At 39.7% G+C, this 15428-nt stretch overlaps 1 protein-coding gene across 2 annotated transcripts in view; it reads left to right on the forward strand.

Annotated features, from left to right (window-relative positions):
• LOC135712845 (WD repeat and FYVE domain-containing protein 3-like) overlaps positions 1 to 15428 on the forward strand; it is a 134034-nt gene that overhangs the window by 86536 nt on the left and 32070 nt on the right. Inside the window, exons 10-14 of one of the 2 annotated variants that reach the window (XM_065235908.1) lie at positions 7268 to 7441; positions 8004 to 8158; positions 8213 to 8372; positions 8438 to 9296; positions 9361 to 9683. In XM_065235908.1, coding sequence (XP_065091980.1) covers positions 7268 to 7441; positions 8004 to 8158; positions 8213 to 8372; positions 8438 to 9296; positions 9361 to 9683 — 1671 coding nt within the window. Of the gene's footprint in view, positions 1 to 7267; positions 7442 to 7986; positions 8159 to 8212; positions 8373 to 8437; positions 9297 to 9360; positions 9684 to 15428 lie in introns of those variants that run through there. The other variant, XM_065235909.1, reaches the window with a different exon arrangement.

Consider the following 15428-nt stretch of genomic DNA (forward strand, 5'->3'; position numbering starts at 1 on the left):
TCTGGGGATGATTCCATGCAAATTCTGCGAATAATTTCTAGTAAATCCTGCAGATCATTTTGGAAAGAATTTCTGGAGAATACAGAGGAAATTCTTCTGAAACATTAGGGGAATTTCAGTTCCAAGGTGTTTTGAGAAAAAAAAAAGTTCTAGAATATTCCTAGAAGTACCTCAAGGATATTGAATTCTTATGACAGTTCCAAAATATTTCTGGAGAGAATTCAAAGAAAATTCTACGGATAATTTCTAGTGCATCCTGCAGATAGTTCCAAGATAATTTCGAAAAGAATACCGAGAAAATCAAATTTTGAGTGAACTTCCAAAGGGATTTTAAGCAAAATTTCGAGCGAATTCCGAGGATAATTTCTAGCTCATTCCGGGAATAATTTCTGAAACTCTAAAGGAATTTCAGTTCCAAGGTGTTCAGCGAAAAAAATCATGAGTAATTGTAAATATAATTCCAGTGGACTTCTAAGACGAATTTCAAAAGAGCTCTTCGGAGAGTTCTAAAAACTCCGAGAAGATCCTCAAGGATATTGAATTCTGAGGACTGTTCCAAAATATTTCTGGGGAGTATTCCAAGAAATGTCTGCGAATAATTTCTAGTGAATCCTGCAGATAGTTCCAAGATAATTCCGAAAAGAATACCGAGAAAATTAAATGTTGAGTTAAATTCCAAAGTTTAGGAAAATTTCAAAGAAGTACCAATAATTTCTAGCTCATTCCGGGAATATTTCAAGAATTTCAAAACTAGGAAGGCTATCGAAAAAGAATTGGACCACCAAAAAACAGCTATGATTGTTGCTAGTAAAGCAAAGCGGCTACAAAATCGCTATATAATTGAACATTTCATCGATATTGTGCGCATACTTTGCAAAGGTAGCCGACTACTTCGTGGACATTCGGAAGAAGCGGAAAGTGTGCCACCCAGTTGTATGCACACTTGGCGGAAGGTGCAAAAAATTGCAAGTATACAAGTAAACGTATTCAAAATGACATGATTACGTCGTTGCACAATGTAATGGAAAGAAGATGAACCACCACCGGAGCAAAAAGTAAATAAAATTAGCTAAATTGAACAGTAGGGAAAAAGTGGGAGGAGGACAGCACCATCTACCACGTACTTTGGAGTACTCCCCATCCCCAGATTAAATGCACCTTAGAAAAAAATTGCCCCTCCTTAACAAGATTCCTGTGCACGCTAGTGAATCTTAGATGTTTCACTAACGCTCACCAAACAAATTGGGATGACTGGGTTAAATACTATGAATTCACTTTTAACACGACTCCCCATACAGAGCATGGATACACACCGTTTGAACTTGTGTTTGGTCAAAAAGCTAAATTGCCACAAAATCTTCAAAATGACATACATAAAACTGAACCAATTTATAGTATAGAGCAGTATAACAATGAATTGAAATTTAAGTTACAATACACGAATCACATTGCAAAAGAAAATCTAATACGAAACAAAGAAAAAAGACAATCAAGAAATAATGAACAAATAAATCAAATACATTTGAACATAGGTGACAAAGTATATTTATCTAATCAAAACAGAAAAAAATTAGATACATTTTATTTAGGACCATATATCGTTCATAAAGTCGAGACACCAAATTGCATAATAATTCACCCACAAACTAAGAAAATAACAACAGTTTACAACAATAGGTTGATCAAAGTTTAAATGAAATAAAATAAGATTTACCATTAATCAGAATGTAACACCATTCTTTTTAAAGGGGGGAGGTGTAGTGTATCTTTAAACTTCCATTTCCTACATTCCTTTCTGCTTAACTTTAAACAACAATGTTTGATCATCGTTTCCAAAACCTACTTCCAAGCACACAATGTGCTTACCAGTAAACTTACTTATTTCCTCATGCCACCACACCAGAAGCCCACAACTAGGTCATAAGAACGTAAGCTACGACGGTCACTCATGCTCACGTAAGAATGTATGACAGAGCATGTGTAGAGAGAAAAAGAGAATCGTACGATAAGCTAGGCGTAAGCATTCTCTTGAAGTGTAGCTGAAGTACTAGAATGTAAGATATAAAATATGAGTGGAATAAACAACTAGTGTGATTCTTGATCAATTCTTGTGTATAGTCGTCACGTCCGAAACTCCAACTAATGGCTAATGGGGGCTAGCATAGCAGATCTAAACGCGGACGAGCTGAGAGAAACGTTAGTGAGAGCATGTGACACGACCATGCTGAGGAAACTGGAGCCAAATAACAGACGGCGTCCAGTATACTGGTGGAACGAGGCACTTAGTACTCTCCGCGCTAGTTGTCTCAGAGCCAGAAGACGTGTTCAGAGAGCAAGAACGGAAGCAGACAGAGAGGAACGAAGAGAAGTGTTTCGAGCGGCCAGGGCCGCTTTTAAACGAGTGATAAAGCAGAGCAAGTCGAACTGTTTTAAGGAGCTGTGTCGAGACACTGATGCCAACCCCTGGGGCGACGCATACCGAGTCGTGATGGCGAAGATCAGAGGTCCAACGATGCCCGCTGAAATGTGCCCAGAGAAGCTGAAAGTCATCGTGGAAGGACTTTTCCCGAAGCACGACCCAACCACCTGGCCACCTACACCGTACGGAGAAGGAGAGGGAGATAACGTTGAAGTCACCAACGAGGAGCTCGTAGCAGTGGCGAAAGGATTGAAGGTGAAGAAAGCTCCCGGTCCTGATGGAATCCCCAACGTAGCGTTGAAAGCGGCGATCCAGTCATCTCCGGACATGTTCAGGATGGTGCTGCAGAAATGCCTGAACGAGGGTCACTTCCCTGACAGGTGGAAAATACAGAAGCTAGTGTTGCTGCCGAAACCAGGAAAACCGCCGGGGGATCCAGCATCATACATGCCTATATGCCTGCTGGACACACTCGGAAAACTCTTGGAGAGGATCATCCTAAACAGGCTGACGAAATACACGGAGAGTGAGCACGAATTGTCGGAGAGGCAGTTCGGATTCCGGAAAGGGAGATCGACGGTGGATGCAATTCGGACAGTGGTCGAGAGAGCTGAGAAGGCGTCCAAACAGAAGCGAAGAGGAGAGCGATATTGCGCCGTGATAACAATCGACATCAAGAATGCGTTCAACATCGCCAGCTGGGAGGCCATCGCCGAAGCACTGCATAGAATGAGGGTCCCTGACTACCTGTGCAGGATCCTGAGGAGTTATTTCCAGAACCGGGTTCTGGTCTACGAGACAGACATAGGACAGAGATCGATTAGGATTACAGCGGGAGTTCCACAAGGCTCCATCCTTGGTCCAACGCTCTGGAACGGGATGTACAACGGCGTGCTAACGCTGAAACTGCCCAAAGGAGTTGAGATCGTTGGCTTTGCGGACGACGTCGTCTTGACGGTAACAGGCGAGACACTGGAAGAGGTGGAAGTGTTGTCAACCGAGGCAATCGACATGATTGGTAACTGGATGCAAGGAGCGAAGCTGCAGATAGCCCACCACAAAACGGAAGTGTTATTGGTCAGTAACTGTAAAGCGGTACAGCGGGCAGAAATCACCGTCGGGGAGCACACCATAGCCTTGAAGCGTGTGTTAAAATAGCTGGGAGTGATGATCGATGACCGGCTAAACTTCAACAGCCACGTCGAATATGCTTGTGAGAAGGCTTCGAAGGCCATCAACGCGATAGCTAGAATCATGCCGAACAACGCTGGTCCCAGCAGTAGCAAGAGGCGTCTTCTGGCCAGCGTGTCATCATCGATACTGAGATATGGAGGTCCAGCCTGGGTTCCAGCGCTGGAAACGAAGCAGAACCAAAGGAAACTGAGCAGTACGTTCCGGCTCATGGCCATGCGAATCGTGAGTGCGTACAGAACCATCTCGTCGGAAGCAGTATGCGTTATCGCAAGTATGATCCCTATCGGCATCACCCTGGCGAGGGACAGCGAGTGCTACAGGCGGAGAGAAGCCGGAAGAGTACGGAAAGTTGTGAGAGTTGAGTCATTGGCTTAGTGGCAACAGGAGTGGAACACGACGGAGAACGGTAGATGGACACATAGACTAATACCGATTCTTTCGACCTGGGTGAACAGAAAACACGGAGAAGTCAATTTCCACCTAACGCAGTTCCTGTCTGGTCACGGCTGCTTCAGGACATACCTGCATCGGTTCGGACACGCAGCGTCCCCCCTCTGTCCGGAGTGTGGCAACGTCGATAAAACGCCGGAGCATGTGGTCTTCGACTGTCCAAGGTTTGAGGCAGTGCGAAGGGAGATGCCCGTCCTCAACGTGGAGAATGTCGTCGTTGAAATGTGTCGAGAGGAGGGCACTTGGAATGCCGTCAGCAGGGCAGTCACGCAGATTATGTTGGAGCTGCAGTGTAAATGGAGAGAAGAGCAGCGATCTAGCAACGCCAGCTAGCGCTGAGAGTACGACAAGTGCATGAGCACAGCCACCCCCCGAAGTAGTCGCACACACGCACACACTGATACACAAACACATCATGACATTAGACAAGAAAACATCCAGACATTAAAACTGACGTACGAATGAGAAGAATACATAAACAAAGACAGACTAGCGATTACCGAAGCATAAAGATTTTCAAGAAGATTATGATTAATCAAGATTGTGAATCCGGTGTTTAATTGGTCAACATAGACTAATCCGTCCGGCATCGTAGTCACTTGAAAAATTTTCTCATCAATCCCAATTATTCCAATCTTATGGGGATAAAAAAAATAGAGTTTACATCGTTAGTAAATCTATTTTTCATAAATATATTCTGCATATTTTTGCTCTAGTGTAAAGGTTATTATCATTGTGAAAAAACACATCCTAACCAATGCTGTTAGAATTGATTTCGAGAGTTATCAATGCCTCTACACCAGGGGTTCCATTTAGTGCTCATTTCGTATTGAAAATATTGTTTTTTTTTTTTCTGGCCATTTAACGCAAACTTTAGTATGTTTTTTTCCTTTTCATTGTACTACTATTGTATCACTTTCACTTTCACTGATTCATTATTCACTTGCACTATTTACTATATAACAGATATGTATTTCGTTTACTTACTAGTTGCAATCTTATTCTGTGGCTATGTTGTCGTTCGGTATGTTTGTTATGTACGTACTACTACCTACATAACAAACATCCCGAACGACAAACAACATACCTGAAAACACACATCTATTCACACTACCTACACACGTTTATAAGGAATAGAAGTCATACTTTTTCTTTAAGTCTATGACTAGATACTAAAGAAGTTTGCAAGTAGTAAACGAAATACGTATCTGAAATTATTTTTTTTTAAGTGTTAGTGAAAGTAAGTAGCGAATAGTGAATTAGTGAAAGCAATTCAAAAGTAGTAGAATTAAATGAAAAAAAACAACGTAGGCTCATCAATCAATTTAGATGGTTTGTAAGTTATTGAGGTTAAACGCTGGTTGGGAACTCATTTTGTGAATAGTGTAAAACATTTTTTAAATATGAGCGATGAATGGACAACACACGGTAGTTTGACCTTACACTACTTTCATATATTGTCTGGCAATCAAATAACTTATTATACATAATTCAGTTTGTCAAAATATCGTGCTTATTATTATGTTATGGCCAATTTAGAGCATCTTGTTTCACATAGCAGTTTTGCAGTAATGAAGATTAAAAGATTTTGCTTTAAAGAATGATTCATTCATTTGTATTGATGTAAAACTAGCAGTGATGGCATACTCATTAGGAAATTGATATTTTTCCGCTCTCATACCCGAGATGGAGCAAAATAACATGCTGGATATTGATTTTACTAGCTCTTTTGATATTTTGAGACTATTCACAGCCCCTTAGCGGAATACTAAATCCTGCTTATAATGCCTTGCAAATTCCTGGATACTGGGACCATTCCAAGAAGGAAATCCTGTTGGCCATTTTTGTCTTTTTGGTCAAATATAACCAAATGAAATCATAAAAAAAACAAGAAATATAAAATCCTGAGTATTGAAATGAACCTATCCCCAAAACTTCGAGAAAATCGATGTAGTAATGCTCTGATACCAACTAATTTAATTGGTTTATGAATAGCCCGGTAGCCAACGGATTAATTGAGATAGTCCAGATTCTGAAGGCCTCATAGCCTTGTCAGTAAAGGCACGATATTACCAAGCCAGAGGCGGCGGGTTCAGTCGAGGGAATTTTTCGGGTTGGAAATTTTCTCGACTTCCCTGGGCATAGAGTTTGTGTTTTCCACACAATATACAAATGCATGGTATTGACATCAACAGCCCTCATCTAATAACTGTGGAAAGGCATTTAGAACACTAAGTTGAGAGCACGCAATAAGCTAATATGCGATAAGCAATAAGCTTGAAATGCGAAAAAAGACGAAGAAGAAGAAGAGTATAATCAAATATTTAAAAAGACGAAAAAACTATAGTTAGTTATTGGAAACACATATAATATTTTTCCAATAACAAAATTAACTATAGTTGAAGATGCTAATTTCAAATAACAGACTGTAGTGGTAATTTTTATACGATAGATGGAGTAGATAGGGGTGGTGAGGGGTGTCCAAAGGGGGAGTTTGGTAAAGAGAGATGAAAAAATCGATTTGTACCTTTCTTAAAAGTTGTCCTAGCTCGCTACTCTACTATCTATATGCAATTTTCACACTGCCGTACTCTAACGGAACTATCAACTCTATACTTTCATCTACTCCATCTATAGTATAAAAATTACCACTACAGTCTGTTATTTGAAATTAGCATCTTCAACTATGTAAATCGTTGACTTCACGCAGAAGTAATACTAAAACATATAGTCAAAGTAAAATTAACTATATTTATCTGAATTTGTACATAACATACCTACATGCGATCACGTAAATTTTGTGGTGCGATTTCCAGCTAGGAGATCACATGAAAGTTATGTGAGTCTATAATAAATAAATAAAAAACAGCATCCTGCGTTGGTTTATTTGATCACTGCCACTTTAATAGTACAGGAGCTGTAATTAAAACAAATATTTTTTCCAAAACTTACAAAGTCCAATTTCCATATAAAATTTCAGATCAAAACTTTTTTTTAACTTTTTTATGGCGTGTTTGTCTCCACGATACAATATTTGCAGTAAAATCTATACAAATTTATTTCATGGTCAAAAGGATAGTTTAGTATGTCAATAAAGATTCCCCATGTATGAGATGAGACTTTGTGGGAACGACAAAGAAATGTTAAATTGCTGAAAAGTGCTGAACTCTATAATAGTTGTGAATATATTGTTTTTCTTTGCAGGTCAACGGGTTCAGTCATCTAATCAAGACCATAGAATCATTGAAAGGAGTTTTCACAGATAAAGCTGATAAAAATCAGTATCAAACGTTCTTACAACTACTATACGTTGTTTGCCAAGCACTAACAACAGCGATGCGATTTGAGCCAGCGAATGCAAAGTTTTTTCAGCAAGAGGTAAATTTGTTCATCCGTGATAGATTCAATGATACTCTGCATCTAGTATCTGCTCAACGATTAAATAGTGAAATTAAATAGTCATGGTTTCAGTCCCAAACCCACATGCGGGAAAAAATAATTTAATTTTGATGAAATTTCAATAACATTCATCGATTGTACCTATGACTTATACTATCGACATACGTGATCGTATTAATGTTGTATTGTTTTATTCTAGAATGTCGATTGCGGTACTAGATTAAATAAACATAACGGCAGTACAGACATGTCTGTGATAGGTATTATTCCCCCTACTAATAAATCCCTTCCGTGTAACTTCTATTATGCTATTATGGTGATAGCACAAACTAAATTAGTCCCATTTGCGTTCACTCTTCCTTATAGTAAGCTCTAAGCATAACATAATTTTATTTTTTTCGAGCCTCGAACAATACAAATAAATAAAATTCTCTTCTAGCAAATAACGAAGATTTTGGGGATGCTGATTGTTAATATTAAAATTGTTGTAGCAAAAACACCGTGAGATGGTTTAATTAAGGTAGTTCTGTATTATTTTCAGCTAAGCACTTCATCGTTTTGTAATGCTCTTCGCGGACTAGGATGTTTTAGTCCGACTTTGACACTTCGAAAAGAAACTCGTGTACACTTCAAGCCATCACAGGAGGCGAGTAAAAAATTTAACCAAATTTTTGCCCATAGCATTGCGGATTCAAGGTTCGATTAAATTAATAAATTAATAAAAATTTAAACAACGTTTTAATTTTTCAGTGCTGCATTACCAGATCCACTATCGCTATCTTTTGCCTGTTTTGTTTTCCGTATTCTACATAATATTGCTTTAGATAATTTCGATGGTCCTTATGCAATAAATATGTCCTCTATGACAAATTTAAATGAACCTTCAACTCGACCTGACTATAGCGACAATGTAAGTTTTTCATTAAACTGTAATTATATCAATGAACCTAAGCATGTTTAATCTCATGATTACAGGTCGGATCCATGACTGGCATTAAAGGAGTGGTAACCACACTAAACCTTGCTGTGTCAAATTTAGAACCAATCATAGTCCATCCTGGAACCGTACTTTGCATGCTGTTACTTCTTCCGTCAGTGGAAAACAGTCAACATGAAGAACTCGGCATAGCACTAGAATATTTCTTGGCAGAAGTTTTGAAAAGTCTAGTACGAAGCGAACGTAATCAGCAAATCCTGTGCGAAGTTGGTATGGCTGGTGTTCTGTTAAAAGTTTGCAGGATAGCGTTATTAGATGAGCAACATATACTCCATTTACCATTGCAATACATTTTCGAACGATTAGCAGTACAAGCTCTGCTGCCTAAGGAGTTTCGAGAATTTCTTCGCCTTGATTTTCCCATGGAAGGCAGTAGTACTGACAATCAGGCGAATGTAGCTTCGATACCTTTGACTCGAATAAAAACGTTGGTCTCAATGACGACGCCCAGGGATTTTCGTGCCCATGGTTCTCATACATTACCACCATTTGTTGAAATGGATATGAGTTCAGAAGGCTTTGGAAGCATTTTTCTACCAAGCCTGGCGCCACAGGCTACTACTGCTAATAACACTCTAGAGGTAGATGGGCAGAGCATAGGAGGCATTGGATCAGGCGATAGACAATTCCCTCCTTCGTGTGGACTAAGCTTTTCAACGTGGTTTTGTGTGGAAAAATTTAGCGATTCTCGAGTAGATCCTCACGGTATCCGTCTTCTAACACTTATACGCACAGCAAATAAGCCTCGAGAGGAAAACTACGTTTGTTTGAGTATTTTATTGTCAGCCAAAGATAAGGCTATTATAACATCAACACAGGAAATTCACATGGACCAAAGTAAGATCAGCTAAACATAGTATAATGAGTATTGTGAGTTATATAGTATCTTTATATATGGCAGATGTTGCAGAATGGGAACCTGATTGCTTAGAAGACTACAGTGCCAGAGTATGGTGCCCAGACTTACTCGTCGAAGGACAGTGGCACCATCTAGTAGTGGTGTTAAATAAAGCTGTGGGAAAAAGTGCAAGTTTTTCACTCTACATTGATGGGCACCATATGCATACACAAAAAATTCAGTATATTTCACTGTACCCTGGAAGTCACTACACTAGCAGCTCAAATCCTGCTTCTTCTGTGTTTGCCTATATTGGAACTCCACCAATCTGGAGAAGATATTCAAGACTGTGCTGGAAACAAGGCGTTTGTCATCTTATTGAGGATGTACGTATAACAATATTTCACTATTTTGTCCAGAAAATAATTCTTTCCATAATCTTACAGAAAGGATTTGCCTATAATCCTATGCTTAAAGAACAATTGTACTAAATTGTTTAGCTTTGAAAAAAGTCGAAAAGAAAACTTGAAATGTTCTAAAAATTATTTCTACTCAAGTATATATACATATATATATTTATATAAGGATGGGTCATCATTATCATTTTTTCAGAACAATGTTTTTTTGGTTCCATTTGGGGTCCCAAACAACGGTTGGTTGTAACCCGGCTTTCCGCATTGCGTTTGAAATGTGTATGGAAATTAGTATGGGAAAACCTACTTATTTGCATCTTTATTACTAGGGACCACGCATCTAAATACGTTAAAGTATAACCCAGCAAATGCCTAACAACTTTGCCAAAGGATGTATTGTTCTAGAATGCCCCTAATAAAAGTTATAGCTGTACAAAGATCACTGATTCGAATTAAATACCAAAAATCCCTTTTTCTGCCAACACTGCCGGTGTACCAATGAAAGTCAAACTCCAAACTGAAATAATTTCGAAGTTGATTATTTTATCGCTTTGGAATGTTCAGATGAAATATTTAAAAACAATAGATCTATCTCATATGCATAGTTGGAGGGGGGGGGTGTCACTCATATCAATAGAGTTTCAAACTGAAATAACTTCGGAGTTTCTTATCTTATCGATTTGGTATGTTCATATGAATTATTCAAAAACAATTTTTCAATCCCATTGGCATATTAAGAGATGAAGGGGGGGGGGGCAAATGCCTAACAACTTTGCCGCCCCCTTCACTCACATAAATGGAAGTAAAGCTTCAAACTGCAATAACTTCGGTGTTTCTGATCTTGTCAAGTTGGTATGTTCAGATGTATTCAAAAGCATGTGCTACATTTAATAGGCGTAGTTAGATATGGGGGGGAGCTTACTGTATCCTTTCCGCCCCTCACTTATATCAATGAAAGTAAACATAAAGACTAAAATAACTTCGGAGTTTCCCATCTCTCGAGTTATTTTGATGGGTTATTAAACAACATTTGATCAATCTCATAAGAGCAGTTTGAAAGCGAGTACCTCCATTCCCTTCCCTACTCTTTGGGTGCAGTATACAATGTCAGATATGTAATGATTATATTTCATTTTATTATAATCTACGATTTCTCAAGGTACTCTTTTCGATGCTGTTCCATCCCCTGAAGCAAATATTGCTGTTGAACTAGGTCTCGGGTGAATTTCTTGATAAGTCAAAAATTAGTTTCACACCTCATTCAGCCATATCGTTGACAAACATCAAGGAAGCAACTCGTTGTATCGCATTGAAATAATCTGTATCATTACTCCACTCGTTTGTCGGTTTCTGCATGAAGCCGGTCGAAATTCCGAAAAGGAATCAGCACTTTTAGAAATGACGTTTGACTTGGGAGCCCAACTGAAACGTAGCCCACTTAAAGTTAGCCCAACAAGCGTAATCTGACTGTATCTGTGTCAGAGACGAAACTGGTGAAGACAGTTTCCGTTTTCTACTATTTTTTGTTTTTGACGTACGACTACTTCTGTGTTTTCTATATGCGGGTGGCCCGAATGGCAGTTTTATATTTCAAATAAAAGCTTTACATAGAAATTTAAAATTTTCCAACTGCTAATAATTCAAACAACATTTCCTCACTGACAAATGAACGGACATTTGGATATTAAATATTTACACTACAACGTGATGGCGTCTTACACACTAAGATTGTGTTCCCGTGTTCGGTAAATTTTACCGAAATCAGAACAGCTGAACGTTCGATAAAACTTTGACCTTCATTTTAAAGTCGCACCGTAAAACGGGATATCTTTGATAATACGGGTAACTTTGATAGTATAATAAATTAAATTAAATTTTAAATTAGAAACATTGGTTCCATATTGTAGCTTAGGGTATATATATACAATGTTTATGTTAGTTTTATGATATTTTAGTTGAAACCATAATATTTTCCTATATGTTTGAACTGTTATGATAAATTAGCCTTAACTGTACTTTATTTTACGTTGTCATGACGAATTTGTTAAATTGCATTATATTGTTGTGTGTAGAATGAATTTTAGACATTATAACCCTTGCTCGTCTTGTTCCATTCTAGGCTAGATTTTCAAAACTGTATAATACATTTTTGATGCAAATATGCAGAATAATATTGAACAACAGTAGCATTATGATATTGTACAGGTAACCAATGCCGAAATAACGAAAAAGTTCATTAAACTTTCAATCTTTTAAATTTTTCGAAACTCCTAAACTTGATCCCTTTATGAAGAGTTTTGAGTGTATTGGTTTATTTCCTTTTAATTCCGTTATAATTGCTTATCTTTTGACAGATACGCGTATTTCGTCTACTACTTGCAGACTTTATCAGTGCCATGTACACCACAGTGGTGCTGTGCAAGGTTGCAAAGACTCATTTCAGCTAAAATAATGTTTTTCGGAATAATAAAACCAAAAGATGGTATGATGGCATGTTTTACTTGTAACTTACAAGAAGAGGTTACAAAGTATGCGTTGGAAACATAAAACCTGTAAATTTTGCTTTCTATGAGTCACAATCAGCGATTTGCTGATCGCTGAGTGAGTGAGTGAGTGAGTGAGTTAGTTTGTGAAAAATCGCTGACTGTGACTCTCATGAAGTGAAATAAACAGGTTTAATATGTCAAACACATTCTTTGCAACCTCTTCTTGTATCCTACCAATTCAAAATTTGAACATGGCATCTAATTATTTCATAATTTAGAAAAACATTGTTTTAGCTGAAATGAGTCTTTGCAACCTTGGTGCTGCTAGCGGCGCCGGTGGTGTAGTGGTAAGCGTGATTACCTCTCACCCCAGCAGGCCTGGGTTCAATCCCAGTCGGCGCCGCCGGGATGTTCTGAGGCATAACATCTCTGATCACGCCTTCCTTCGGAAGGGAAGTAAAGCCGTTGGTCCCCGGTTCATGAGTTGATGGGTCGATAGGTAGGGTCCAGGTGTGGGAGCTGCCTTCCTGGCGTCGGTAGCATTGGTGCTCAGCACGGAAAACAAGATCGACGGAAAACAAAACCAAGAAAAAAAAAAAAAAAAAACCTTGGTGCTGTGTACTTGACACTGATGAAGTCTGCAAGTAGTAGACGAAATATGCGTATCTGTCAAAAGATAAACAATAATAACGAAATTAAAAGGAAATAAACCAACACCCTCAAACCTATTAATTAAACAATTGGGTTCTTTAAGGGTATTGAGGTAAATGCATATTCGTAATCTGCATTAAAAATGGAACCCAAACCCAAAATTTCATCAATTTTGGCACACTGGAACTATTTTAAATAAGTACGATTACATTTGCAAACATCACCTAATTAGCGCCCCTCGGTGTCACTTTGTATTGGAGCGAGCTGTCAGTTTGTCAGTTTAGTGTCAAGCAGTGAAGTTATTATTTTGCATGATTTAAAAATCGAGATGAAAGTGCGCGGGGTTGAAAAAAATATCGCTGTGCTCAGAAAACAAAGCTCTTTCAGATGATATATAAAAACCGATATTTTTTTTCAAAATTAAAGAACCCAATTAGAGATGAACTAGCCAACGGCTAAAAATCTCTCTAATAAAGTAAAAAAAAATCTTCATTAAACTTTGTTTTATAACACCAAAACAATTATATTTTTTTGCTAGTTTTGCCAACACTACCATAAGTCATCAACCATCATAATCACTAAGTATTTTTTTTCTATACGTTTTGCAGTGTACCGCATGATAATACAGTGGTGACCCGATTTTGTCAGCCCCCGATTTTGTCTACCCCCGATTTTGTCAGCCTATATGATTCAATTAGTTTTGGTTGAGGTGGACTGTTTTGTACAGTCGTATTCGTATTTTATTGATTGTCGAGCTTAATAATGACATTTTTTGAGAATTAAATGTGCGGTGGTGGCAAGATCAAAGCATAGGGGAGGGGGGTTGAGGGGCTAGTTGAAAATTATGAGATCCTTGTCGAATGCCTTCGTCTTCCACCTCCGCTTGCTTACTTTCGTTTTCCACATTGCCGTAGGTATCCGTTGGCCAAAGCTGTACCTAATCGCCTGATGGTCACTATGAGTGTACTCCTCACACACTCTCCAGTTCATACTTGCCACTAACGACGGACTGCAGAAAGTGACGTCGATAATGGATTCCCTACCATCTTTGCGGAAGGTGCTGATGGTTCCTTCGTTGGCCAGACTGACGTCCAACTTTACCAGACCTTCCAGCAGGCTATACCCTCTTGCGTTGGTACATCTGCTTCCCCAGTCCACTGCCCAAGCATTGAAATCTTCTTCAATCACGATTGGTCTCCGTCCGGTGAGCTCCCCGGTGAGTCCATCTAGCATCTGGTGAAAACTGCTCCATTGTCCATCTCGGGGGTGCATAGCAACTACTGGTGACCTCGTCACCACTTCTTGTATGGGATACCTGCCCATAACTTGTATTGCCGCCATCCCTGTTCTATCGGCCACCCAGTTATCGTTATCGGGAGGGACTCGATACGGCTCCGCAATCATTGCAACGCCGCACTTTGTTTCCGTTGTCGACTGCCACAACAGTTGCTGTGCTGTGTCACAATGATTGAGATTTATTTGGATTATCTCCATTACTATTGGCCCGCTATCGCCTTTTTGTAAGCTGGGCACCTGAAACTTCCCGTCATATGACCGTTTCCGTCCTCCTTTCTGCAGAGCATGCACCTCGGTTGCTTCATACAGTCTTTAGCAACGTGCCCCTTCTCTCCGCATTTCCTGCACAGCTCCGATCTATCAGGGCCTTTGCAGTTTCTTGCCTGGTGACCAAAGTTCATGCACTTAAAGTATCTCTCCATTTGCTTGGTAACCCCAGGGATAGCTTTCAGGGGGCATACTGACCACCCAACCTTGACTTGTCCTGTCTTCAGCAACTCGTTAGCTGCGTCCGTCGCAAGTCGTATCGATGCCGTTTGTGTACCACCGTACGCCTTCCTCAACCGGATTGTCATAGGCGCATCTCCCAGATTGCATTGCACCTTCAGCGAACATCGTACCTCGTCTTCCGTTGTGATCTTATCCAGATCCTTGCACTCGACCACTGACTCCTGCGATATGGCTTTTACGTTCGCGTCCTCACCAAGAGATTTTTCGACGAGTTCCTTGAAGGCTGAACTCCTCACCGACGAGTCCTTCTTCAGCTCGAAGAGCATCTCGCCTTTCTGGGTGCGCCTGGTTTTCACCACGTTCTCGCCTAGTTGCTTCAACTCCGGATCCTCTCTCACTTTCCGGAGGAGTGCTGCGTATGTCGTTTTGTCTTTCGCCTCGATAACCAGAGTGTCGCCCTTACTTCTCTCCCTACGATGCCTGGGGTTTTCCTTCTTCTTGACTTCCTTCTTCCTCTCTTCCGTCTTCTTCTTCTTCTCTTCCTCTTCATTCTTCTTTTCCTTCTCCTCCTTCTTCTCCTGTTCCTTCTTCCTTTGTTCCTCTTCCTTCAGTTTTTTCCTCTTCTCCTTCTGGTTTTCGACTTTACGCCAATCACTGTCTTCTCCATCTTCTTGCTCCTTGTCCCCGTATTCGTCGTCCTTGTGTTTTTTGGGGTCCTCTTCGTCTCATCCCTATCTCTTTTCTCCGGACGTGGGTTCGTTGGTCCCTTCAGCGTCTCCTGCGCTTCAGCTAGCATTGCATTCTCCTTGACCTCAAGCAGAGCCTTTTCGGCCGC

This window comes from Ochlerotatus camptorhynchus, unplaced genomic scaffold, assembly GCF_037179485.1.
Source record: "Ochlerotatus camptorhynchus isolate MF236.1 unplaced genomic scaffold, CSIRO-AGI_Acam_v1.1 ptg000505l, whole genome shotgun sequence".
Taxonomy (NCBI): Eukaryota; Metazoa; Arthropoda; class Insecta; order Diptera; family Culicidae; genus Ochlerotatus; species Ochlerotatus camptorhynchus.